Source organism: Jaculus jaculus, chromosome 8 (assembly GCF_020740685.1).
Source record: "Jaculus jaculus isolate mJacJac1 chromosome 8, mJacJac1.mat.Y.cur, whole genome shotgun sequence".
Classification (NCBI taxonomy): domain Eukaryota; kingdom Metazoa; phylum Chordata; class Mammalia; order Rodentia; family Dipodidae; genus Jaculus; species Jaculus jaculus.
The window spans coordinates 5,705,983-5,730,169 of NC_059109.1; the positions used below are offsets into that span (position 1 = coordinate 5,705,983).

At 51.1% G+C, this 24,187-nt stretch overlaps 1 protein-coding gene across 1 annotated transcript in view; it reads left to right on the forward strand.

Annotated features, from left to right (window-relative positions):
- The window catches only part of Tbc1d22b (TBC1 domain family member 22B), a 59,296-nt gene that overhangs the window by 25,946 nt on the left and 9,163 nt on the right, over window positions 1-24,187 (forward strand). The window contains exons 4-10 of the mRNA XM_004649533.3: window positions 1,672-1,851; window positions 2,311-2,381; window positions 3,793-3,921; window positions 5,055-5,120; window positions 7,993-8,107; window positions 20,740-20,846; window positions 21,301-21,376. Of these exons, the coding sequence (XP_004649590.1) occupies window positions 1,672-1,851; window positions 2,311-2,381; window positions 3,793-3,921; window positions 5,055-5,120; window positions 7,993-8,107; window positions 20,740-20,846; window positions 21,301-21,376 (744 nt within the window). The remainder of the gene's footprint in view (window positions 1-1,671; window positions 1,852-2,310; window positions 2,382-3,792; window positions 3,922-5,054; window positions 5,121-7,992; window positions 8,108-20,739; window positions 20,847-21,300; window positions 21,377-24,187) is intronic.

Genomic DNA, 24,187 nt, shown 5'->3' on the forward strand with positions numbered 1-24,187 from the left:
GCCAGTCCTATTCTTCTCTGTGGTGACATCTATAACTTCTGTGGGTTGATGGCTTCACGTTGTCTGAGATCTGCTCAGGTGTACAGATAAGGCTGGACCTCACAAGTGGTTGGCACCACTGCCTGACTTCCTCAGCCCCAGGGACAGCCCCCAGCCTAAGGTGGCCTTTTTCCTGTCTCTGCGATTCCTGTCTCTGCTTGCCTGCCATCAGGTTGGGTGGGTTGGGACAGGAGGCCTGTCCTGTTTCTTTTCAGGAAACTGGTCTCAGTAACTGATGGGAGCAATGGCTGTTTTCAATGTTTGGTGACTTTCTAAGTACATTTTTATGTGCCCATTGGTATGCTTAATGTTGCCCTAAAGGGTCTTGTGGAAGTTGGTTACACCCAGCTGGACAGGGACACGCCCTCATCCTTATCCTAGTGAAAGGTAAAATGGCTCACTGGGAATGGAAGAAAAGGAAAGATGTCAGTGCCCCGGAGTGTGTCCTGACTCACACTGGGAGAGAACTTTGGTGACAACTTCAGCTGTGCATGAAGCATGCAGTCAGCCTTCAGGGCCTCCACAGGCCTTCCTCCGTCACTTGTCAGTGCTGGTTGATCAGGCGGCTGTAGATACAGCTGAGGTTCCTGGCCACGGGAAGATCCTGGCCATGACCCGTGTAAGCGGCCCTTGTGTAGCTTGGATCCCCAGTACACTCCTGTATGGGGGTTCCTCCTGTGTGCATCTGCCTGGAACTAGTGGCTGCAGAGATTCTGGTATGTCTCAGCCTTGCCACGCACTGTCTGCGTTTCCCAGGCCCAGCTGTCACAGCAGGCATCCTGTCTCAGCCTTGTGGCATTTGTAACCTTCTAAAAGTTCTCGTTGACTACTGTTTAACATTTGTTGTGACTAGTGCTTCTTAAGGTCCAGATACGTTGAGCATGGAAGCAGCCATGAAGGGCACAGTCATTAGAAATGGAGTTTTCTTGGTTGCAATGAAATAATTTTTGGATTTTGGAGTCAGACTGAGATATCATTTCAGCCTCCACAGTTACTTCTCCAGGCTCAGTTTCCTGCTCTGTAAGTTAGTTCCAGACTCTTACCACACAGGACAGGGATCAAGTGAGCGACCACATATGCGTGACTGGCGTGCCACTTCGTACATGGTGAGCTCTGAACACGAGTTCAGCGTCCACGTGCCTGTTCTTTCTCTTCTCCCGCCGGGTTAGAAGTGCCTCGAGCCAAGGTAGAGTCCACTTGGCGCCTGCTCTGTTTCTTTGTATGGCAGACTTCCAAGGCGGCTCGCTTTGGTGATGCAGAGCACAGAGGACCTGCAGCCACCCAGCGTGGGCTCACTGCCCCCGAGCTGCTCAGGGCCCATGGTGGGCCAAAAGCAGGTGCCGAGGCAAGGTCCAGGTCGAGGGAGAAAGCATCCTTCTTCCATGGCATTGCCACACAAGCTCTCAGAAGTCACTGCAGCATCTGGAGTCTTATTGGCACACAAGGTGCCACCCTCTGTCGGTACCCACACCCGTTCCTCTGGCATGTCTCCCCCTTCACTGCCCTCAGCTGGTACCACAGGTGTGGCTCTCCTGGAGGAGGCACCATACTACCAGGGCAGGGTTGAGGCTTTTCACAGCCCATGCCCTTCACATGCCGTCCTCTCTCTCTCTGTCTCTCAAATCACCTCAGGTGATACATGCCTGCGGAACCCACTCCACAAGCAACAGTCACTCCCTCTCCGACCCATCATCCCCCTCGTGGCCCGGATCTCAGACCAGAACGCCTCCGGGGCACCTCCGATGACAGTCCGAGAGAAAACCCGCCTAGAAAAGTTCCGGCAGCTTCTTTCCAGCCACAACACTGACTTAGGTGAGTTCCCATGGGCCCTGGGCAAAGCAGGAGCCCTTGGTGACTGGGAATCTCCGAGACCCGGAAGCTGTTGCTCTTTATTCTTCCTTCTCTAGCATCTTGCGAGCTCCACCATGGCCGGGACGCGCAGGTATTAAGGCAGAGAACATGGCGAGAGATTAGGGAGCAGACTGGGGGGCTGGTCCCGGGCCTGTGCACAGACCTTGAGGCGGCTCTTCGGCTCTGTTCTCTGCTACCTCGGGCTTCTCGTTGAAGCCCATACCCGTTATTTCTGTAGCACCCCTCATTTCTGAGCCAACTGCTGGCTGCTGCAGGGCCGTGATTTGGGGCCGTTCCTGTATTTGGTGGGACCAGGTGCTGGTGGTGGTGTCTTACTTGGTGGTAGGAGCCTCTGGCAGACAGTTGTTTGGGGCCTGTGAGGGGAAGGCCTGATCCAGCGAGGCTGTCTTCTGTTTGCAGATGAGCTGAGGAAGTGTAGCTGGCCAGGGGTTCCCAGGGAGGTTCGACCTGTAACCTGGAGACTCCTGTCGGTGAGTTCTACCCACTGTGTAGAGAAGCGTGACCTTCCACAGCCCTTCTTACCTGCTGAGGCTAGTCCGGACACATTGGGTGTTACTCCACTGACGCCTCTCGTCCCACTGGCCGTGGCAAAGCTGTGGGGCCCAAAGAGCCATTCTTGGGAGCGCGCTTGCACACTTGCAGACGGGTGTGCTCCTGTTCTCACACATGACCAGACCAGGAGCTGGCTCCTGGGGCCACCGGGTCTGTCACTTTCTTAACAGTGCAGAGGAAGACTGCAGCAAGACGGGATCCCTTCCCTGGTTCTGACATGCACAGACACGACATAAACGCCTGCGAGAGGAAGGGTCCCTCCTCCCCGTCCCCCTCCTGTATCATCACCTCTGCCACTTGTCATGTTTGTCTGTCATTCAAAGTGGGCTTGGAGAGTGGAAGGGGACTGGGAGATACAAGAATGAAAGTGGGGGGCTGGAGAGATGGCGTAGAGGTTAAGGCACTTGCCTGTAAAGTCTAAGGTCCATGTTCAGTTCCCTTGAACCCACATAAGCCAGATGCACATGGTGGCACATGCATCTGGAGTTCATTTGCAGTGATAGAAGCATTGGCATGCCCATTTTCTCTCCCTCACAAGTAAATAAATTATAAATATAGGTTTTTCAAGGTAGGGTCTCACTCTAGCCTAGGCTGACCTGGAATTCACAGTGTAGTCTCAGACTGGACTCAAACTCATGGTGATCCTCCTACCTCTGCCTCCAAGTCTCAGTATTAAAGACCTGAACCACCCCACCCAGCAATAATATTTTTTAAGAAAGAATGAAAGTGGGATCTGGACCAGGGATAAGAATGAAAGTTGGCCTGGAGCTTTGGCTCAGAGTGGACGCTGCCAGAAGTCCCGTCTGGCATTGTAACTGCTGTGTCATGAATTCCCTTTTGCTCCCTAAGTTGGTGGCTTTGCATGTCACACTGGAAAAGAATGTAATCACTACCAAGTTACATAGCACACCACCACGTGGGGGTTGCCAGATTCTTGTGATTAGCAGAAGCAAGGCCTACATGCTGTAGCCCTTCGAGGCTGTTCCCGGGGCCAGTCCCCTCCTACTGACCTACCTTCACTGCTCACCAGCGTCAGCTCCGGAGCTTGGGGTCACCCCAGCAGAGTAGGTTCCCAGTGTAGGGCAGGGCTGGAAGGGCAACTGCGCCAAGAAGTCAGCTTCGCTTCGCCTGTCCGTGCAGCGTCACACTGAGCGAGAAGGGGGCAAGCCCTGGGTGGCCACTACCAGAAGGGACCTACGCTGTCCTCGCGCACTTCCCCTTCTGTCCTTTGATAGTTTATGAGCTGCTGCTCAGGCCGGTGAGGTAACAACAAAGGTGCCTGCCAGCGCCCCTCTCCTCCGGCCCCTCTGACGGGCACGTTGTCTCTAGGGCTACCTCCCAGCAAACACCGAGCGGCGGAAGTCAACCCTGCAGCGGAAACGGGAGGAATACTTTGGCTTCATTGAGCAGTATTATGACTCTCGAAATGAGGAGCATCACCAGGACACCTACAGACAGGTAGGCCCCACCCGCAGCCTCCGCTTGCAGTTCTGTTCTCACGCTGGCTCTCCAGGACTGCTCTCGGAGCTGCCTGGGCAAGGTCACTGTGTCGCCGGGCTCTGGTGCCAGCTAGGCATCGCGTCTGCTCCGGAAGACCCCCCCCCCCCCGTCACTCAACCCCTCAAACCTTGGTCACTGTAAATAGATAGGATTTCGGTCTTTTGTGTATTTTGTTTTTGTTTTTTTGAGGTAGGGTCTCACTCTGTCCTAGGCTGACCTGAGATTCACTGTATAGTCTCAGGATGGCCTCGAACTCACGGTGATCCTCCTACCTCTGCCTCCCGAGTGTTGGGATTAAAGGTGTGCACCACCATGCCTGGCGGTTATTGTTATTTTAAATAATTAACTTATTTTCGAGGTAGGGTCTCACTCTAGCCCAGGCTGGTCTGGAATTCACTATGTAGTCCCAGGTTGGCCTCAAACTCACAGCAATCCTCCTACTTCTGCCTCCCGAGTGCTGGGATTAAAAGCAGGTGCCACCATGCCCAGCATTTTTTTTTTTTTTAAAGACATGGTCTGCCTTTGTAACTGGCCTGGAACTTGGAGAGATCCCCTACGTCAGCCTGCCAAGTATTGGAATTACAGGCATGAGTCACTACCCCTGGCTCTTAGGATTCTTAGTAAGATTCTGAAAGGGGGGTGCACACTTTGATTAGACCTGGGGGAGAAAGGGCCAGTCCAGGGTGACGCAGACTCCAGAGAAGGGAGAAAGCAGCTGCCTCAGGTTGTGGAGATTGTTGCCCAGGCTGACTTGGAACTACTCTGTAGTCTTAGGGTGGCCTCGAACTCACGGTGCTCCTCCTACCTCTGCCTCCCAAGTGCTGGGATTAAAGGCGTGTGCCACCATGCCCAGCTTGATTCTAATTATCTTTCTTTTTTTGTTTTTTGGTTTTTCGAGGTAGGGTTTTGCTCTAGCTCAGGCTGATCTGGAATTCACTATGTAGTCTCAGGGTGGCCTCGAACTTATGGCAATCCTCCTACTTATGCCTCCGAAGTGCTGGGATTAAATGTGTGTGTCACCGCGCCCAGCTATTCTGTTTTCTTAAGAACACACTGACATCTTTGTTTTGGGTATGGCTTCTCTTTTTCAGATTCACATCGACATTCCAAGGACAAATCCACTCATTCCATTGTTCCAGCAGCCATTGGTACAGGAGGTGAGGGAATGACTTGATGTTCTTTTTCCTCCGCCATGCCCACAGCCTGGTGGCACCTCTGCACGGGTCTGCAGCTAGTCCTGGTACCTCGAGTTCACGCGTAGCGCTCTGGGGCAGAACGCTTCCTCAAGCTTCTCATTCGTTCTTCATAACCAGCCCGTGAGCCATGGAGCACTTTGAGAGGCAAGGTGTTTGCCCAGAGGCTTAGGGTGCCTGGTGACAGTGAGGACTCTGTATCTCAGAATTCCTCTTCTAGGGCTACTCTGCCTTGTCAAGCTGGAAGCCGTGGTAGGATACACATGGCATAAAACCCTCCCCCTTTTTATATTTTAATTTCTTTTTACATTTTATTTATTTAATTTTGGGAGGGCGGGGTTTCCGAGGTAGGGTTTCATTCTGGCTCAGGCTGACCTGGAATTCAGTAAGTCGTCTCAGGGTGGCCTCAAACTCAGCAATCCCACCTTTGCCTCCCGAGTGGTGTCATTGAAGGCATGCGCCACCATGCCCGGCTTTAATTTTTTTTTTTTCCAAGGTAGGTTTTCACTGTAGCTCAGGCTGACCTATAATTCACAATGTAGTCTCAGGATAGCCTCAAATTCACAGTGGTCCTCCTACCTCTGCCTCCCGTGCTGGGATTAAAGGTGCGCCCACCAGGCCCGGCTCATTCTACTTTTTGTCTCTACTCTAGGTGCCTCAGATAAATGGAATTATGTAATACTTTCTCTTTGTGACTGGCTGGATTGACTTAGTGTAATGTTTCAGTGTCCATTTCATGTAGCTTGTATCAAAAGTCCCTTCATTTTTTATGGTCTAATAACACTCCACCACACGACTGTAACACACAGTGTCGATCCACTTCTGTAGACGGACACACGGGTTGCTTCTTTCTTTCGCCTTGTTGTGAATGAAGGAGTGATGAACATGGTGTGCACATATCTGCTTTAGTCCCTGTTTTAAATTCTTTCGGGATTAAGTCTGGAAGTGAAATTGGTAGTTACAGCTTCAGACCTCAAGTTAATGAAGCACTTGGAGGGTCTCAGTGGGACTCCTAGCCTTTGACCCACCCAGAAAGAGTGGGTGCCTTGAGATCAAAGATTTCCTCGGCATCTCCTCAGCAGTCAGGACACTGTTACCTCTGTGTAAGCATTCCGTTTTCTCCATGGTAGAGAGGGATGGTGGGGAAAATACCCCAGAAACTTGTTTGGTTTTGGACGATATCCTTGGTTTCATCTAAATGTAGACGTCTCTCCTTCTGGGATCCCTCATGACCTCCAGCACATGAGGAAGATGCTGAGGGCAGCATGATTACCTCACCTGTAAGATTCAGCTGAAAGGGAGTTGAAAATGCGTCCTTGTCATTCTGTGCCCTGCTTTCTCCTCACGTCACGTCTTGCCTGTGCTGCCAGCTCTCAGCTTGGAGATGCGGATGGCATTTACCAGTTCCTCCTCCTAGTGGACGCAAACATAGCTCACACCTTCTTCTGTCCAGTTCTGCTGAATCACCTCTTTGTGTGTAGGCTGTCATCATCATAAGCCAACCGAAGCACAAAGAATGAACTACTGAGCTCTGCAGGCCTGACTGATGCTGGCGCGTGGTCTCTTGTGCGTCAGAAGTGCCCTCAACGTTCATTTTCTGTCCCCGTCAGGATTTTCCAGACTCCCTGTAGTGAGGACCCACGTGCTCCCCACAGGCAGGCTCGTGGTCTTTAGCTTGCATTTCTGGTGTAAGATTTAAGAGACTGGCACAGGTTCCACTGAGTGAAGCTCAGATGGATTCCTTGACTGAGAAGGCCACCTAACTGTTGTCGCCATCCTTCAGTGTAGTTCAGAGATTGAGGCAGCACAGTCAAAGCCATTCTTGAGAAAGCGTCAGGCCCAGGAGTCATGGTCATCAGGACAAAGCCAGGCAAGTGGACATGTAGCATCAGGTTGAGAGAAGATGGAGGGAAAGCTCAGAGGGACTAGTGACAGTAAGTAATAGGGCTTAGTTGAGGGGACAGGGCAGGACTCTTAAGGGACCGTAACAATCTGTTCATTGTCTCTAAGGAGACCTCTTCTTTCATAATATACTTAACCCCAGAGGCTCTCCCATGGGGACCCTGACAGTCTTTCTTACAGCCCCACTGTGGGGTTCGGAGGATGGAAGTCCTTTGACTTCAGATCCCCACAGATGTCTGGGCTGCATCTTGATACACAGAACAACTTTCCGCATGCATGTGGTGTCACTGGTCCTCCTCAGGCTGGGCAGAGCTCCAGGTAGACTACTCTCCTTCTCAGCAGGAAGAAGTAAGGCGGTCCAGAAAGGATTTCCTCCCAAAATCCTGGGATGCTGTAGTACCTAGCTCTTGGAAGTGGAGAAACCACATCCACATGTGGTGGCTGGAGTCTGTCATCCACGCAACCCTCCTCTTTCTTTCATGGTCAGCAGATAATAAAGTGCCAGAAGTATTGAGAAAGCAACTACAGTGTTGGAAACTCTTCATGTTGATATTCTTCCTTTGTCCAACACTGCTGCAAATTTTTCCTAAAAAATTGTACCATCCTTGGGCTGGAGAGATGGCTTAGCGGTTAAGTGCTTGCCTGTGAAGCCTAAGGACCCCGGTTCGAGGCTCGGTTCCCCAGGTCCCACATTAGCCAGATGCACAAGGGGGCGCACGCGTCTGGAGTTCGTTTGCAGTGGCTGGTAGCCCTGGCACACCCATTCTCTCTCTCTCTCTCTCTCTCTGCCTCGTTCTCTGTCTGTTGCTCTCAAATAAATAAATAAAAATAAACCAAAAAAAATTAAAAAAAAAATTGTACCATCCTTGAGATAGTCAGCAAGTAGAGGGTGTCCCATGATCTAACACTCACGTCTTCTCTCTCCTTTTCCTAGATCTTTGAAAGAATCCTCTTCATTTGGGCCATTCGACACCCTGCCAGTGGGTATGTCCAGGGGATCAACGACCTGGTCACTCCATTCTTTGTCGTCTTCCTCTCAGAACACGTGGGTAAGAAACGGGCACAAGCGGAACCTGTGGAGGAGCTCTTTCTTACCCGCCATCTGTTTGTTTTCCCAAGTGTGGGGGCTGGGGTGGGGTTTCCCAGCTAGGGTCATTTGCCAAAGCAGCCTGGGTTTATCTTTACACACTCACAGATCTCTCCTGCAAAGACTGCCTTGTCACAGAATGGCCAAGTTGGTGCTTTTATGTTCTGCTATGAGTAGTTGGTTTGAGATCATTTGGCCTCTTTGAGCCTATCTCAGACCCATGAACATTGGTATTTCTGGTTGCGCATGGGTGCCTGTGCTGGATTCCAGGAGCAGGGTGTGGGCGCACTGAGGGTAAGAGGTGTGTTGGAAGGGATGGGTGCACCGGAGAGCTCTGGGGCTGTCATATGTACCCATCCCTCCTTGGCCTCAGCCCCGCCAGGCCCTCCACCCTGTGGAGAATGCTTCATGGTGAAGCGGCCTTTAGGCTCCACCAGCCAGGCTTAGCTGGATGGTAAAGGAGCTGAGGAGCCGCTTCTCCTGCATTCAAGGGCTCACCAGAAACCCTTCCTGAGATCTGATGCTGTTCTGTGTCAGGCGAGCAAAAACAATAAGAGCTGGGAAGGAACAAGATGTGGCACATGCCTCTCTAATCCCTGTCTTTGGGAGCTTGAGGCAGGAGGGCCAGGAGCTCAAGGCCAGTTTTGAAGCCACCTGAGACTCTCAGCCAAAGCAAAACTAAACAGATTCCATCAGGACTTCATTCCCTCTCTGGCAAGGATTGACAAAGTTTCTAGTTCAGTTGGGTTGCCGGTTGTTTCTACACTACTTCTGAACGGCTGCTGTAGTCCTTTGCAGCCACATTGAGGAGTTAGTGCCCGATCGTGCTTCATGCTTGCCTGTGTAGCCGCTGCCCATGGGAAATCCAGCAGTTGCTTCTGAGTGGCAGAGTGGTCTGTACCCAGCCCGGTCCTCCAAGCTGCTGCTCTGTGAGCTGAGCCAGCCGCTTTTGTCAAGTGGGTTCGCTGTACAAGCCAGCGCTGTCCACAGTCCTGGAGGGCCACCCCTGAGATTCAGGTCTGTGACCCCTGAGATTATGGCGTGCCTCTAGAGCAGTGTTTTCTTTCTTTAAAAAATATTTTTGTTGGGCTGGAGAGATGGCTTAGTGGTTAAGGAGCTTGCCTGTAAAGTTTAAGGACCCAGGTCCAGTTCCCCAGTACCCTCATGAGCCAGATGCACATGGGCAGCGCCTGTGTCTGGAGTTCATTTGCAGTACCTGGAGGCCCAGGTGCACCCATTCTCTCTCTCATAAATAAATAAATATTTTTATTTGTGCACATGTGTGTGTATGCACACGCGCATGTGTGTATGCCAGAGTCTCTTACTAACAGATGCTTGTGTGGGTGTTGGGGAATTCAGCCCTGGATGGCAGGCTTGGTAAGCAAGCACTTTCCCCTGATGAACCATCTTACATAGTATTATCTATCTTTCTTTCTTTCTCTCTCTCTCTCTTTCTCAGGATGGCCTCAAACTCATGGCTATCCTCCTACCTCTGCTTCCCAAGTGCTGGTCTGTCTTTCTTTCTTTCTTTTAAAGAATTAATGTGCCAGGCGTGGTGGCGCACGCCTTTAATCCCAACACTCGGGATTAAGCATTGAGTGCCTGACCTCTCCTCCTTATCTAGCTGCGCTTGGCTTCCAGTGGCAGAAACTCCTGTCACTCAAGTCAGAAATGCTAAGAATTGTTCATAATCTTCCTTTCCCAGTTTTTCATGTCCAGGCAGTTACAAAGCTCTGATGATTTTCTGTCTGAAATAAACTGCTCCCTGCCCTCTGACTGAACCCAGGGCACTCTACATGCTAAGCAGGCACACTGCCCCTGAGCCACACCCCTGCCCTCTGTTTCTTGGACCTGCTGCTGCCCTCTCGTTCCTATAATGACTGTCAGGTGAGGCTGACAAACGGCCAAGCTGGTTTTCCCATCTCTCTTCACCATGTCTTCATTCCAACTGCTCACACATAAGCATGGCCTGCAGCGGCTCTGCTCAGAGCCCGTCCTTAGCACCTATGGGCTAAAGCGCCCAGCTGCTCTCATTTGGTGGATGAAGTTTTATCTGCTTCTTGCCACACCCCTTAAACTCAGCCATCCAAAATTGACACTTTATTTATTTTTATTTTTTATTTATTTGGGAGGGGGCAGAGGCAGATAGAGGGAATGGGCATGCCATGGCCTCTAGGCACTGCAAATGAACTCCAGTCATATGTGCCACCTTGTGCATCTGGCTCATGTGCGTAACTAGAAAATAGAACTTGGGTCCTTAGGCCTCTCAGGCAAGCACCTTATCCACTAATCCATCTCTCCAGTTCCAAAACTGACATTTTAAAACCCAAAGCCAGATGGGCATGGTGGCACACACTTGTTAATCCCAGCGCTTGGGAGGCTGAGGTAGGAGAATTTCCATGAGTTCGAGGCCACCCTGAGACTACACAGTGAATTCCAGCTCAGCCTGGGCTCCAGCGACACCCGCCTTGAAAAACCAAAACAACAACAAAAGGCCTTGCCATGTCCTGTTTCCTTACCTTCTGGGAGATGCCTTCCTGAGAAGCCTTCCGTCAGAGCCCTCCTGGTGTCCCTGTCCACCCTATCATGCCCTCCTCAAACCCAGCAGCACCCTACAGCTGAGCACGTTCCTTCCGTTGACTCCTCACCACACCATCTGTGTTTGCCTCTGCCCCTCGGCCACCACATTCTCGTGAGTGCTAGACATCATTTCAAATAGCCTGTGATCCCTGTAGAGGGCAGGAAAAGGCAGAAGGTTCAGTTCAAGGCCAGCTTGGGCTACGTGAGACCCTCTCAAAAACAGAGGAGAGGCTGGAGAAATGGCTTAGAGGCACCTGAATCTGGATGCCCAGCGCTCACATACAAGCTGGGTGTGTGGACCCAGACCAACAGTCCCAGGACTAGGAAGGCAGAGACAGGAGGATTCTTGCTGGCCAGTCTAGCTGGAGCAGTGAGTCTTGGTTCAGTGAGACCCCGTCCTGAAAAAATAAAGTGGACACCTGAAGTTAACTTCTGCCATCTTTACATGTGAATGTATGTTCATGTGCACAGGCACACATGTGCTCACACATATGCCAACATGCCTACACAGATGCACACATGATATACGCAAAATTAACTTTTTTGTTGTTGTTTTTTCTAGGTACCTTCCTTTTGGTGTCCAAAATAAGTTTGTTTGTTTTTTTTTTTCAAGGTAGGGTCTCCCTCTAGCCCAGGCTGACCTGGAATTCACTATGTAGTCTCAGGATGGCCTTGAACTCACGGCAGTCCTCCTACCTCTGCCACCTGAGTGCTGGGATTAAAGGCATGCGCCACCACCCCTGACCCAAAATAAGTTTGTTTTTTTTTTTTGGTGTTTCAAGTTAGGGTCTCACTCTAGCCCAGGCTGACCTGGAATTCACTATGTAGTCTCAGGGTGGCCTCGAACTCATAGTAATCCTCCTACATCTGCCTCCTGAGTGCTGGGATTAAAGGCGTGCACCATCATGCCCAGCTCCAAAATAAGTTTTAAACACACACCTAGATGCATGCAATAACTTTGTAACAGACGCTGACCTGGGGAGGTGCTTTGCCAGGCTTGGCCACTGGAGGGCGGCAGATCTCACTGGTCCAGTGCAGCCCGTTGTGTGAGCAGCCCGTCCCTCCTAAGCAGTGGCGGTGGAGTGAGTGCCGCCCCTCAGTTCAGATGCGTGTTTGTGACCCATACTGTCCCAGCCACTGCTATAGACTCTGGGGCCGTGGCCATCAACAAGTATACAGAACATCCTGCCTTCAGTTACTACCCTCAAAGACAAGTACAAAAATATTCACTGCTTTATTCACGCAAGCAAAAAATAGAATTAATGCTGCGATACAACTTTGTGAATGTAAAAGCAGAAAAAAATACCTGTTCCATTTATTTATTTTGTTCATTTTTATTTATTTCCTTGAGAGTGACACAAGAGAAAGAGGCAAAGAGAGAGAGAGATAATGGGCGCGCCAGGGCCTCCAGCCACTGCAAACAAACTCCAGACTTGTGTGCCCCCTTGTGCATCTGGCTAACGTGGGTCCTTAGGCTTCACAGGCGAGCACTTAACCACTAAGCCGTCTCTCCAGCCCACCTGTTCCATTTATATGGAGTCCAAAAGTGCGCAAAGCTGGTTAATGTGTGGTGCTGGAGATTAGAGCACATGCCTCCTTTGATGGGAGTCGGACTGAACATAGGTGTGAGGAAACTTCCCTGGGCTGATAGAAAGAGCTGTTTGTTGCTTTTACTTATTTATTTTTTTTGGTGGTGGTGTGTGTGGGGGTTATCACAAAACTGTTTATGTCTTTTTTTTTTTTCCTCCAAAAACCTCTTCTGAAGCCGGGTGTGGTGGCACACGCCTTTAATCCCAGCACTCAGGAGGCAGAGGTAGGAGGATCACTGTGAGTTCGAGGCCACCCTGAGACTACATAGAGAATTCCAGGTCAGCCTGAGCTAAACTGAGACCCTACCTTGAAAAAAAAAAAAAAAAAAAGAACTTCTGTGCTGGAGAGATGGCTTAGTGGTGAAAGTGCTTGCCTGCAAAGCCTAAGGACCCAGGTTCGAAAGATTCCCCAGGACCCACATCACATGCATCTGGACTTGGTTTGTAGTGACTGGAGGCCCTGTCGTGCCCATTCTCTCTCTCAATCTCTCTCTCTGCCTGTTGCAAAGAAAAAACAAAACCTCTTCCTTGTGAAGCTTAAAATTCTGGTTGGTAGAAACAGACAATCAGTTGAAAAAGTCAAGTAGTAGGTGGGGGTAAGTGATGTCTTCATCTGCCCTGTGTTGCTCTTGCAGAATACCTACAGCTGGGTACTTCGTAAGTAAACAAGTTGATTTTGCTCTTGATTCTGGTGGCTGGTGGGTCCAAACGGCGTAACACCAGTCTCAGCGAAGACCTGCCTTGCCACAGCACACCATGGTGGTGGAACAGAAAGGGACACGTTGGGACGCCCACTGGCAGACCTTCTTGTTGATGGCTGGGTGGGGGGAGGGAATGCTTGCCAGTGGACGATTGACCTGTCATCTGTGGACTGAGACGCAGCAGAAGATAAGTGGGAAATTGCCTCAGAAGGAGGAGGAATCGCTTACATTTTCAAAATGCTTGAGCATGGACAGGAGCCTCTGTGGGCAGCGGACACTGGCATCAGGGTTCTTGCCCCTCACCTCCACTCCAGAGCCTGTTCCCACCCTTGGTTCTTGGTAATACCTCTTAGAAGGCTCCATGTCTCTGGGTCCTTGCTTTTTTTTTCTGCCCCCTTACCCTGCATCGCGTCGTTTGGGCTCATGTGATCCGGGATCCTATAGCTGGTGCCAGAGGTGTTTGCCAAACAGAAGACAAGCAATAGGCAAGCCTGAGGGAAGTGGGGAATGTGGGGCAGTGTTGGGGGGGTTTGTTTTAAGATAGGGTCTCACTCTAGCCCAAGTTGGCTTTGATCTCTTAGTGGTCCTCCTACCTCAGACTCCTGAGTGCTGGGATTAAAGGTAAGGGCTACCACACCCAGCTGATTTTTATTTTTTTATTTTTATTTATTTTATTTTATTTTATTTTTTTTGGTTTTTCGAGGTAGGGTCTCACTCTAGCCCAGGCTGACCTGGAATTCACTATAGAGTCTCGGGTGGCCTCGAACTCATGGCGATCCTCCTACCTCTGCCTCCCAAGTGCTGGGATTAAAGGCGTGCGCCACCACGCCCGGCTTTCCAGCTGATTTTTAAAAAATATTTTATACATTTATTTGAGAGAGGGAGAAACAAGCAGATAGATAGAGAGAGGCCTCCAGCCTTGCAAATGAATTCCTAATGCATGTGCCACCTTGTACAGCTAGCTTTCATGGGTCCTGGGGAATTGAACCTGGGTCCTTTGGCTTTGCAGGCAAACACTTTAATTGCTAAGCCATCTCTCCAGCCCCAGCTGATTTTTAAAATTAATTTTAGGCTTGGTGTGGTGGTCCCAGCACATGGAAGGCTGAAGTAGGAGGCTCGCCATGAGTTCATTTCTAGCCTGAGACTACATAGTGAATTCCAGGTCAGCCTGGGCCAGAGTGAGACCCTACCTCAAAATATATATATATTTTTTTAACCAGGGCATTTATTTTTTCCCTCAGTGTGGTAGTTTGAATGGATGTTCCCCAGAAGACTGAGGAGTTTTATTAAAGCTTTTAACTTGGTGTCACTGTGGATGGATCCCAGCGACCAGCCCTAAGATGCTCCTGGTGGCAGAACGCAGCCTCCCTGCTGTTCGGCTGTGGGGTTTTGTTCTTGCCTTCGGTGGTGGCTTTTCTCTCTTCCGTCATTACGGAACATCCCCCTGGATCGGTAAACCTGAAATAAATCCCACTTCTCCTATAAACTGTGACTGGTTTGCAGGCTGATCCTAGCAACGTGAAGCTGCGATACTGAGTTTGGTTTTGTAATCAGACAGTGTTATGTAAGGTAGTTCTGGTTTTGTCTTTTTCAAGGTAGGATCTCACTCTAAAACAGGCTGACATGAAACTCACTCTGTAGTCCCAGTCTGGCCTTGAACTCACAACAGTCCTCCTACCTCAGCCTCCCAAGTGCTGAGATTAAAGGTGTGCGCCACCATGTCTGGCCTAGGCATTCTTTTAAAAAAAATTTTTTTTTGTTTGTTTATTTGAATGAGAAGAAAGAGAAACAATATGAGTGTACCAGGGCCTTGCCTCAGCAGACAAGCTGCAGAATTCCAGATACATGCACTACTTTGTGCACTGGCCTTATGTGGGTACTAAGGATTCAAACCTGGGCCGGCTAGCTTTGCAAACAAGCACCTTGAACCACTGAGCCATCTTTCCAGTCCCAAGGTATTCGTTGTTTTTTTAAATTTTATTTTATTATTTGTTTTGAAGAGAGAGAGAATGGGCGCACCAGGGCCTCTAGCCACTGCAGATGAACGCCAGACACATGCCACCACCATATACCTCTGGCTCATGTGGGTACCGGGGAATCAAACCTGGGACCTTAGGCTTCACAGGCAAGTGCCTTAACTGCTAAGCCATCTCTTCCGCCCCACAAAGCATCTGTAAGAGTCCAGTTTTGAAAAGCAAAATGAAGAGCTGGGTCTGGTGGTGCATGCCTTTAAGCCCAGCACTTGGGAAGCCAAGGTAGGATCGAGTGAGCTCCAGGCCAGCCTGAGATAACATAGTAAGTTCCGGTCCAGCCTGGGCTAGAGTGAGACCCTGCCTTGAAAAACAAAGCAAATGAAGACACCAGTCAGATACATGCGAGCCTAGGTGTGCCTGGGAGCCTCGGGTACTGCCAGGCAAGTGCACCATCCTGGCCCAGCAGATCATAGAACTGGGATGGGCCCAGGCCACAGGTGAGTCCTGGGAACTCTTGGGGCAGTGAGTGGACAAGTTGCTCTTGTCAGTTTAGGCAAAACTAATTCTTCCCAAAGCTGCCAGTCTGTCTGTGAGGCACAGATTAAGCTGGTTTCAGGCCCAGCGCCCGAGCCCTGAGGAAAATCAGCCATTGACAAGCTTCCATCCCAGCATGTTTTACCAGTTAATAAACAGCCATGCTCTCATCAAGCCCAGAGAGGCAGTTTGGTTTTCATAAAGAGCGTTTGGGTTTCCTCCTTCCAGACACGTTGCCTCGTAAAACATCCCTTGAACTCTCCCTCCCTGCTGCCAGACGCCCGAACTGACAAGCAGAGATGCAGCCCTCACATGGGATTGCACGGTTGGCATGCACTCCTCTGCCAGCCTCAGTTATGTACCCAGTGTCTTCAAGTGGACACTTGACAATCCTGCTGAACAGATTGTTGACGCTGACCAAAGCCAGTACAGAGCCCTCACTCTCCCTTTCCTGCTGCAATGAATAGATGAAGCTACAAATAATGGGGATCAGATGTCAGTGGTTTAGCCAAGGTAGAATTATGTTTGCTCCCCCTTAACAACAGTATAACACTGCCAGCTGACACTCCACTGGGTAGCATCTGCCACCCAGCACCATTGTCAGCCTGGCTCACATTTAATTATAATCCCGATAATTCTGACACTGGTGCTGATGTTACCACGTGCATTAAAAGCTGAGGAACTGAGGGTACAAGGTGACTTGCCCAAGGGCCCAGAGCTCGTGAGTGACACAGCCAGGCTTGCGTGTGGCAGTGTGGCTCTGGAGGCGGCCCTGGACCAAGTGCTGTTCTAATAGGAAAGCACAATTCGGCCGGGCCTGTGGCTCATGCCTTTTAGTTCCAGCACTCAGGAGGCAGAGGTAGGCTCAAGGTGAGTTTGAGGCCAGCCTTGGCACCAGGTTAGCCTGGTCTAGAATGAGACCCTGCCTCAGTTATTTAAAAAAAAGGAAAAGAAAAAGCAAAACTGAGATGACCAGGACTGATGGTGCTCCCCGAGTCCTCGGGGCCCAGGCTCCTCTCCCGAGCCGATGGTGCTCCCCGAGTCCTGGGGGCCCAGGCTCCTCTCCCGAGCCGATGGTGCTCCCCGAGTCCTCGGGGCCCAGGCTCCTCTCCCGAGCCGATGGTGCTCCCCGAGTCCTCGGGGCCCAGGCACCTCTCCCGAGCCGATGGTGCTCCCCGAGTCCTCGGGGCCCAGGCTCCTCTCCCGAGCTGATGGTGCTCCCTGAGTCCTCGGGGCCCAGGCACCTCTCCCGAGCCGATGGTGCTCCCCGAGTCCTGGGGGCCCAGGCTCCTCTCCCGAGCCGATGGTGCTCCCCGAGTCCTCGGGGCCCAGGCTCCTCTCCCGAGCCGATGGTGCTCCCCGAGTCCTCGGGGCCCAGGCACCTCTCCCGAGCCGATGGTGCTCCCCGAGTCCTGGGGGCCCAGGCTCCTCTCCCGAGCCGATGGTGCTCCCCGAGTCCTCGGGGCCCAGGCTCCTCTCCCGAGCCGATGGTGCTCCCCGAGTCCTCGGGGCCCAGGCTCCTCTCCCGAGCCCCGCCCTGTGGTTTCCTCCTCCCATCTCCCCGGCGGGGCTAGCATGCTGAAGCACCAGGCTGAAGAGACCCCTCGAGTTACTGGGGTGCAGGCTGCGGCAGTGGCTCCATGATTAAGGTACTTGCTTTCAAAGCTTGCTGTCGCAGTCGGGTTCGCATTGCTGGCAGAAGACACCCGGCCAGGAGTAGCTTGTGGGGAAAACGGTTTATTTTGGCTTACAGACTTGAGGGGAAGCTCTACGATGGCGGGGGAAGACGACAGCATGAGCAGAGGGTGGACATCACCCCTTGGCCAACATCAGGTGGACCACAGTAATAGTATGCCGGAAACTGGCTGTAACACCCCTAAGCCCACTCCCAACACTACACCGCCTCAAGGAGGTGTTAATTCCCAAATCTCCATCAGCTGGGAACCCAGCATTCAGGACGCCTAAGTTTATGGCGGGGGAGGCGTCACCTGAATCAAACCACCACACCTGTCAGCCTGGGTTTGATTACCCAGTACCCAGGTAAAGCCAAAGCCAGACACACAAAGTGGCTCATCTATGTGGAATCTTTGCGCAAGAGGCCCTGGCGTGCCCATATTCATTCATTGATTCTCCTCAGAAATGAACTTATTGTGGGAGGGGGTTTGTGGAGGTGGCTGAGAGAAAAGGGCTTGGTGCGCAAGCACGAGTGTCTGAGTTCGGACCCCCGGAACCTGTGTGGAAAGCCACGTGCTGTAGTGGCCTCTGTAATCCCAGCACCCCATGGGGAGGAAGGGGAGACAGGGGAGTCTGTTGGAAGCTTGTGGGCTAGCTAGCCTGGCAAATGAGGCGGTGAGCAAGCGATCCTGCCTTAAACCAGGGAGCAGGTGAGGGCCGGAGCCCCATTGTCTCGACCTCCGCACAGACCATGGCATGCAGATATTCACACACCCAAAAAGTTATGATGGAGCCTAGGTATGGTGGCCACACACCTGTAATCAGAGCATTCGGGAAGCAGAGGCTAGAGGATTACAAGTGAATCTGGAGTGGTGGCGCACGCCTTCAATCCCAGCACTCAGGAGGCTGGGGTAGGAGGATTGCCGAGAGTCCGAGGCCACCCTGAGACCACATAGTGAATTCCAGGTCCTCCTGGGCTACAGTGAGCCCCTACCTTAAAACAACCGAATTAAAAAGTTAACAGTGACTGTGCAGCTTTGGGTCTTGGTTGGGGGGATTGCGTGCGTGGAGTGGGAACAGGTTTTCCTGCGCTCACCACCCAACCTCATGCTGAGGCAGCGGCTGCGGATGGATGGGTGAGCGGTGCCCACTGCTGAGGAAAGGGCCGGCAGGACATTCACTGGCCCCTGGGAAGGTCTGCCCAGGCCTGGGACCAGAGCAGTGCCCTTGGATGTGAACATTGTGGATGTGACAGTGTGGGAGGCAACCTGGGTGTCCACCCCGGAAGGGTCGGGTAGGTAGAGTGTGGTGGGGGCCACTGCGCCGAGCCTAGAAAGACCCAAGGAAATGTAAAAGGTGCAGAAAGGTTCTCAGCTGGGCCTTATGGCCTAGTATAATTTAATTGTATCACCACCCAAAAAACACTGCCTAGTAATGCTTAAATTAGGATGAGAAGGGAAGCGTTGTTTGGGGGAAGTTTTGTTTTGTATTTGTTTAGGTGTGTTGTCTGCAAGCTTCATCGCTGCTAGCTTGGTGGTGGTTCACAAAATCTTTATTCCTTCCAGTGATAGAAGACGCTGCCCTCAGTCGTGGCCCTTTCTCTCCTTAAAGCAATGTGCATGGGGGCAGGACTGTAAAATTATGCTTATTGTAGGAATTTTGAAAAGCCCAGTAATGCTAAAAATAATTAAATCCTGTACTACTTTTTTAAAATGTTATTTTTATTTTTCTGAGAAAGTGAGAGAAAAAAGCAGCGGCGGGGGGGGGGAGGGGGGTGAGGTCAGAGAGAATAGGCACACCAGGGCCTCTAGCCACTGCAAACAAACTCCAGAGGCATGTGCCACCTTGTGCATCTGGCTTACGTGGGTCCTGGGGAATCAAACATGGGTCCTTTGGCTTTATAGGCAAGCGCCTTAACTGCTAAGCCATCTCTCCAGCCCCCTGATTATTATTTTTAATAACCCTTGATACTTTTGAACACCAGTTCTTCAATCCAGGAATTGTTCCATGTTGTGAGGTCATTCACATCTACGTCTTAGTAATTAATAACTCACAGATGAAAGCCCTGGGTTGTGAACTTATCTGGTCAGGTGCACTTGTCTTTTTGGTACAAGGAACCGCAGTGAATCCTTCTGTTTTCAAAACAGGACTTGTGGGTCTAAGAAGAGTTGCCTTTTGTGCAGAACTGAAGGACCAGGGGGCTTTTCCATGTGGCCTCTTGACAGGCGTATGGTGGCCTGGTTTATGGGACAAGGAGAGCCTTTTTTACTACCTCACCTCTCTGTGACTGGAAAGAAGAATTGAACAAGGGCCAAGAAGGGAACATCCCATGGCCGCCTACATGGAGTTTTTGTTGTTGTTACTGGTTTTTGTTTTTGTTTTGTTTTGTTTTTCAAGGTAGGGTTTCACTGTAGCTCAGGCGGACCTGGAATTCACTATGCAGTCTCAGAGCCTTGAACTCACAGGGCTCCTCCTACCTCTGCCTCCCGAGTGCTGGGATTAAAAGCATGCACCACCACACCTGGCATCATCGAGTTTCTTATGGTCCCCTCAGCTTAGATCTCAGGGCAAACGGCTGTTTGCTCTTGTGAAAATTCTTGTGGAATTCCCAGGAGCAGTTAGGATAGGTTCTCCTGACTCAAAAAGACACCATCAGGCTGGAGAGATGGCTTCATGGTTAAGGCATTTGCCTGCGAAGCCAAAGGACCCAAGCTTGATTCCCCAGGTCCCATGTAAGCCAGATGCACAAGGTGGTGCATGTGTCTGGAGTTCATTTGCAGTGGCTGGAGGTCCTGGCACCTTCTCTTTCTCTGTCTCTCAAATAATAAATAAAAATCAAATAAAGAGGAATCATGCATGACTGAGCTGGGGAGGCGCTGGGTAAACAGCAGTAAGCAGGTACACTCATTGGAGAATTTCTTGTAATTTTTTTGGGTGGTCTGATCTTGCTGAGTCTCCAGGATCGTGATATAAAGGCAGTGAATGTCTCATGACAATTGGCTACAGAATCTGTTTTCTCTCTTGAATATCCTGTGGGAGTGGAAAATACCAACTTGGTGCAGTTAAATCCTGGAAGCACCCACAGGCTTGGTTCATCTTCCTTCACACACACACCTCCATGTCGGACTTGTCAACATCCGGGGAGCCCACAGCTGTGTGACCCCAGCTGTCCCAGGAGTATGCTCAGCTCACTGAACACCTGAAAGCAAAGAAGTGTTCCAGACTGTGTCCAGCGAGCTAAGCATAGCTTGTTGAAAGTGAGGCTTGAATGATCAGTTCCTAAAAGCAGATGAGCAAATGCACAGGAAGTGGAAGGTGTATTGGATTGTGTGGAAAATGGCCATTCAGTATTGTGATGAGATCCCCAGGAACAATACCCTGGGGCTCTTGTGTCCACCTGGGGGACACAAGAGGGGGAGCCCTTGATCTCACTTTTCTCAGCTCCCCCAGGCCTGAAGAGCCCTGTGGAAGACACTAGACTCTATCTTTCTCTCTCCATTTTTAGATAAGACCTCTGGACTTTCTTCACCTTTTGTTTTACAGAAGAGGATGTGGAGAACTTTGACGTGACCAACTTGTCTCAGGACATGCTGCGGAGCATCGAGGCCGACAGCTTTTGGTGCATGAGCAAACTGCTAGATGGGATCCAGGTGAGTGGGCTCCACGCTGGAGTCACCGTGGAGACTGGGCTGGCCTCGAACTCACAGTGCTCCTCTGACATCTGCCTCCTGAGTGCTGGGATTAATGGTGTGCGCCACCGCGCCTGGCTTGCCTGCCAGCCTTTCTGTATACAAGGCCACCTGCCCACCATGTCTGCTCTACCTCTTCATGAGCTTCACAGTGGTCTCATGGCCACTGGAGTCTGAGGAGGTCTCCATGCTGCGCTGGTTTTGTCATCCAAGCAGACCCCTGCGGGTTTGCCTCCACAATACAGGGCGCTCCCGGCCCTTCCCCACAGGCCGCTGTCAGGTGCACACCTGTGTTCCCTACACACTGGCACCAGCTGCTAGCTCCGGTGTCCTTTTAATGTGTTCCAGTGAGCTTGAAGTGTGGTATCCAACTTGTGTGGGCTCCCTGTTCAACCTGGCTCTGTGTCCCTTGCAGGATAACTACACGTTTGCCCAACCCGGGATCCAGAAGAAGGTCAAGGCACTGGAAGAGCTCGTGAGCCGGATCGATGGTAGGTTGACGGACGGGCCTTCTCCAGCCCAGTGTGTTTCTGACCCAAGCCATGACCTCGTCCATCCCCCTTCCCCTCCCCCCAGCTCCCTTCCCAGCCAGTCCCTTGCCACAGGCAGCAGCAGCATCCCCACATCTCTGTGGGCAGGTGTTGCAGTCAGGTTCACGTTGCTGGCTGAAGTCACCCGACCAAGAGCAGCTTTTGGGGAAAAAATGCTTTATTTTGGCCTATAGACTCACGGGGAGGCTCCTTGATGGCAGGGGAAAATGATGGCATGAGCAGAAGGTGGACATCACCCCTTGGCCAACATAAGGTGGACCATAGCAACAGGAGAGTGTGCCAGACACTGGCAAGAGACAGTGGCTATAGCACCCATAAGCCCTCCCCCAACAATACACGGCCTCCAGGAGGCTTTAATTCCCAAGTCTCCGTCAGCTGGGAACCTAGCATTCAGAACACCTGAGTTTATGGGGGATACCTGAATCAAACCACCACACTGGGTGAGGTGGGAGCTCGGCTCTTACCTCAGTTACCTCCTCCATCGTGTCCTGTCGCCAGGTTCTCAGTTGTCCTTCAGTGGCTCTGCTCTGGTCCCTCGTCCTTAGATTCTGCAGCCCCTTCCTGGAAGGACTGGCCTCCTCCATGCCTGTTCCTCTTCCAGACCATGTAGCATATAACATAACTGCATTTTCCCAGAGCAGTGTTCGGAGGCCTCTCTTTGGCCCCGGAGCCTCCTGTGGTGCCCCTGCCCTCTGCATCTGGCCTGTGGGCTGCCCTGGTGCTTCACATGACTCAGCTCAGGTCCTGGGCTTGGTGCAGGTCCTCAAGTCCGGATGGCACCCCAGCAGGGCCTCCCACAGCCCCTTGGGACTTGGGTGGACAGGGAACCAACCATGGTGTAGCTCTGTCTGAAGCCGATGTCTGTGAGGAGCTTGCCAGAATGGAGTTTCCTGGCTCTGGCCTGAGGCTATGGAGTGACAGATCTGAAGGGCAACTGAGGAAGGCAGCCCTGGTGTTTTCAGGGCACAATGGCCAGTCAGGAGAGATGTCAGAATTGAGCTTTCTGAGACCGAGTAGAACCCAGTAGTGAGGTGGATCCCTGGGAACTGGGATCCCTGGTTCCACTGAAGTGGTAGCAGCGTCTTGAAGACCCAGCAACCACGCTGCTTGTCATCCCCCACCTTTCCTGCTCTCAGGAGTGCGCTCCACTTAGCCCAACCTTCCCTTTCCGCCTCCACAGAAGTTGCGTATCTTTCCTGCTCCTGTCCTAAGTTGTCTTTTCATGAAAACATTCCTTGACTGGTTCTGCTCATTCCAACTAGGATTTAGAATTTAAATTGTCATTTGCTTGTTCACAGGTGTGTCCTATGTTATTTATTTATATATTTGAGAGCAGGAAAAAGAGACAGTGTGGGCGCACTACAGCCTCTGGCTGCTGCAGACAGACTCCAGATGTCTGCACCACGTTGTGCATCTGGCTTTACTGCGGAATTGCACTTGGACCAGCAGGCTTTGCAAAACCAAAGCACCTGTAACCGCTAAGCACCTCCCAAGCCCCAGACATGAGATGGTTTGTTTCTTATTGCCCTGACTCAGCTGTTAGCTTCCATGATAAGTGCCAGGACTCTGCACTCTCTCCACTGCACCCCGCTTCACTCGAGCCTTACAGGGGATACATGCTGCCCCGTCTGGGGCTGTCAGGAGCTGATCATGTTGGGTTCCAGGGAGCAGGGAGGCAGGGGTCTCTGCTGCTGTCTCTTCTAGTTTTGTTTTCTCTACCCTTACAAATTCCTGTAAATACACAGATCTTAAGGATTTGTTAAATGTACATATCTGTCTTGTCTCTTGTGCACTTTCTCATTATAAAAACTTTAAGGGCTAGAGAGATGGCTTAGGAGTTAAGCACTTGCCTGTGAAGCCTAAGGACCCTGTTTGAGGCTCAGTTCCCCAGGACACCCATGATAGCCAGATGCACAAGGGGGCGCATGTGTCTGCAGTTTGTTTGCAGTGGCTGGAGGCCCTGGGACACCCATTCTCTCTCTCTCTCTCTCTCTCTCTCTCTCTCTGCCTCTTTATTGTTCTCAAACAAATAATAAAAATAAAAAAATTATTTAAAAAATGTAGCAGGGGGCTGGAGAGATGGCTTGGTGGTTAAGTTCTTGCCTGTGAAGCCTAAGGACCCTGGTTCGAGGCTTGATTCCCCAGAACCCATGATAGGCAGATGCACAAGGGGGTACACGCATCTGGAGTTCGTTTGCAGTGGCTGGAAGCCCTGCCATGGTCATTCTCTCTTTCTCTCTCTCTGCCTCTTTCTCTTTCTCTTTCTCTTTCTGTCTGTCTCTCTCAAATAAATAAATAAACAAAAATAATAATAAAAATGTAGCAGGGTGTGGTGGCACACACCTTTAATCCTAACAATCAGGAGGCAGAGATAGGAGGATCACTGAGAGTTCAAGACCATCCTGAGACTACATAGTGAATTCCAAGTCAGCCTGGGCTAGATCAAGACCCTACCTCGAAATGCCGGAAAAAAAAAAAAAAAACCTGGCATGATGCCACACGCCTTTAATCCCAGCACTGCACTAGGGAGGCAGAAGTAGAAAGATCACAGTGAGTTCAAGGTCAGTTTGAGACTACATAGTGAATTCCAGGTCAGCCTGGGCTAGAACAAGACCCTACCTCAAAAAAAAAAAAAACAAAAGAGAAGAAAAGAAAAGAAAAAAGAAAGTCAGGTGTGGTGGTGCGTGCCTTTAATCCCAGCCCTTGCGAGGCAGAAGGAGGATCGCCAAGAGTTCGAGGCCACCCTGAGGC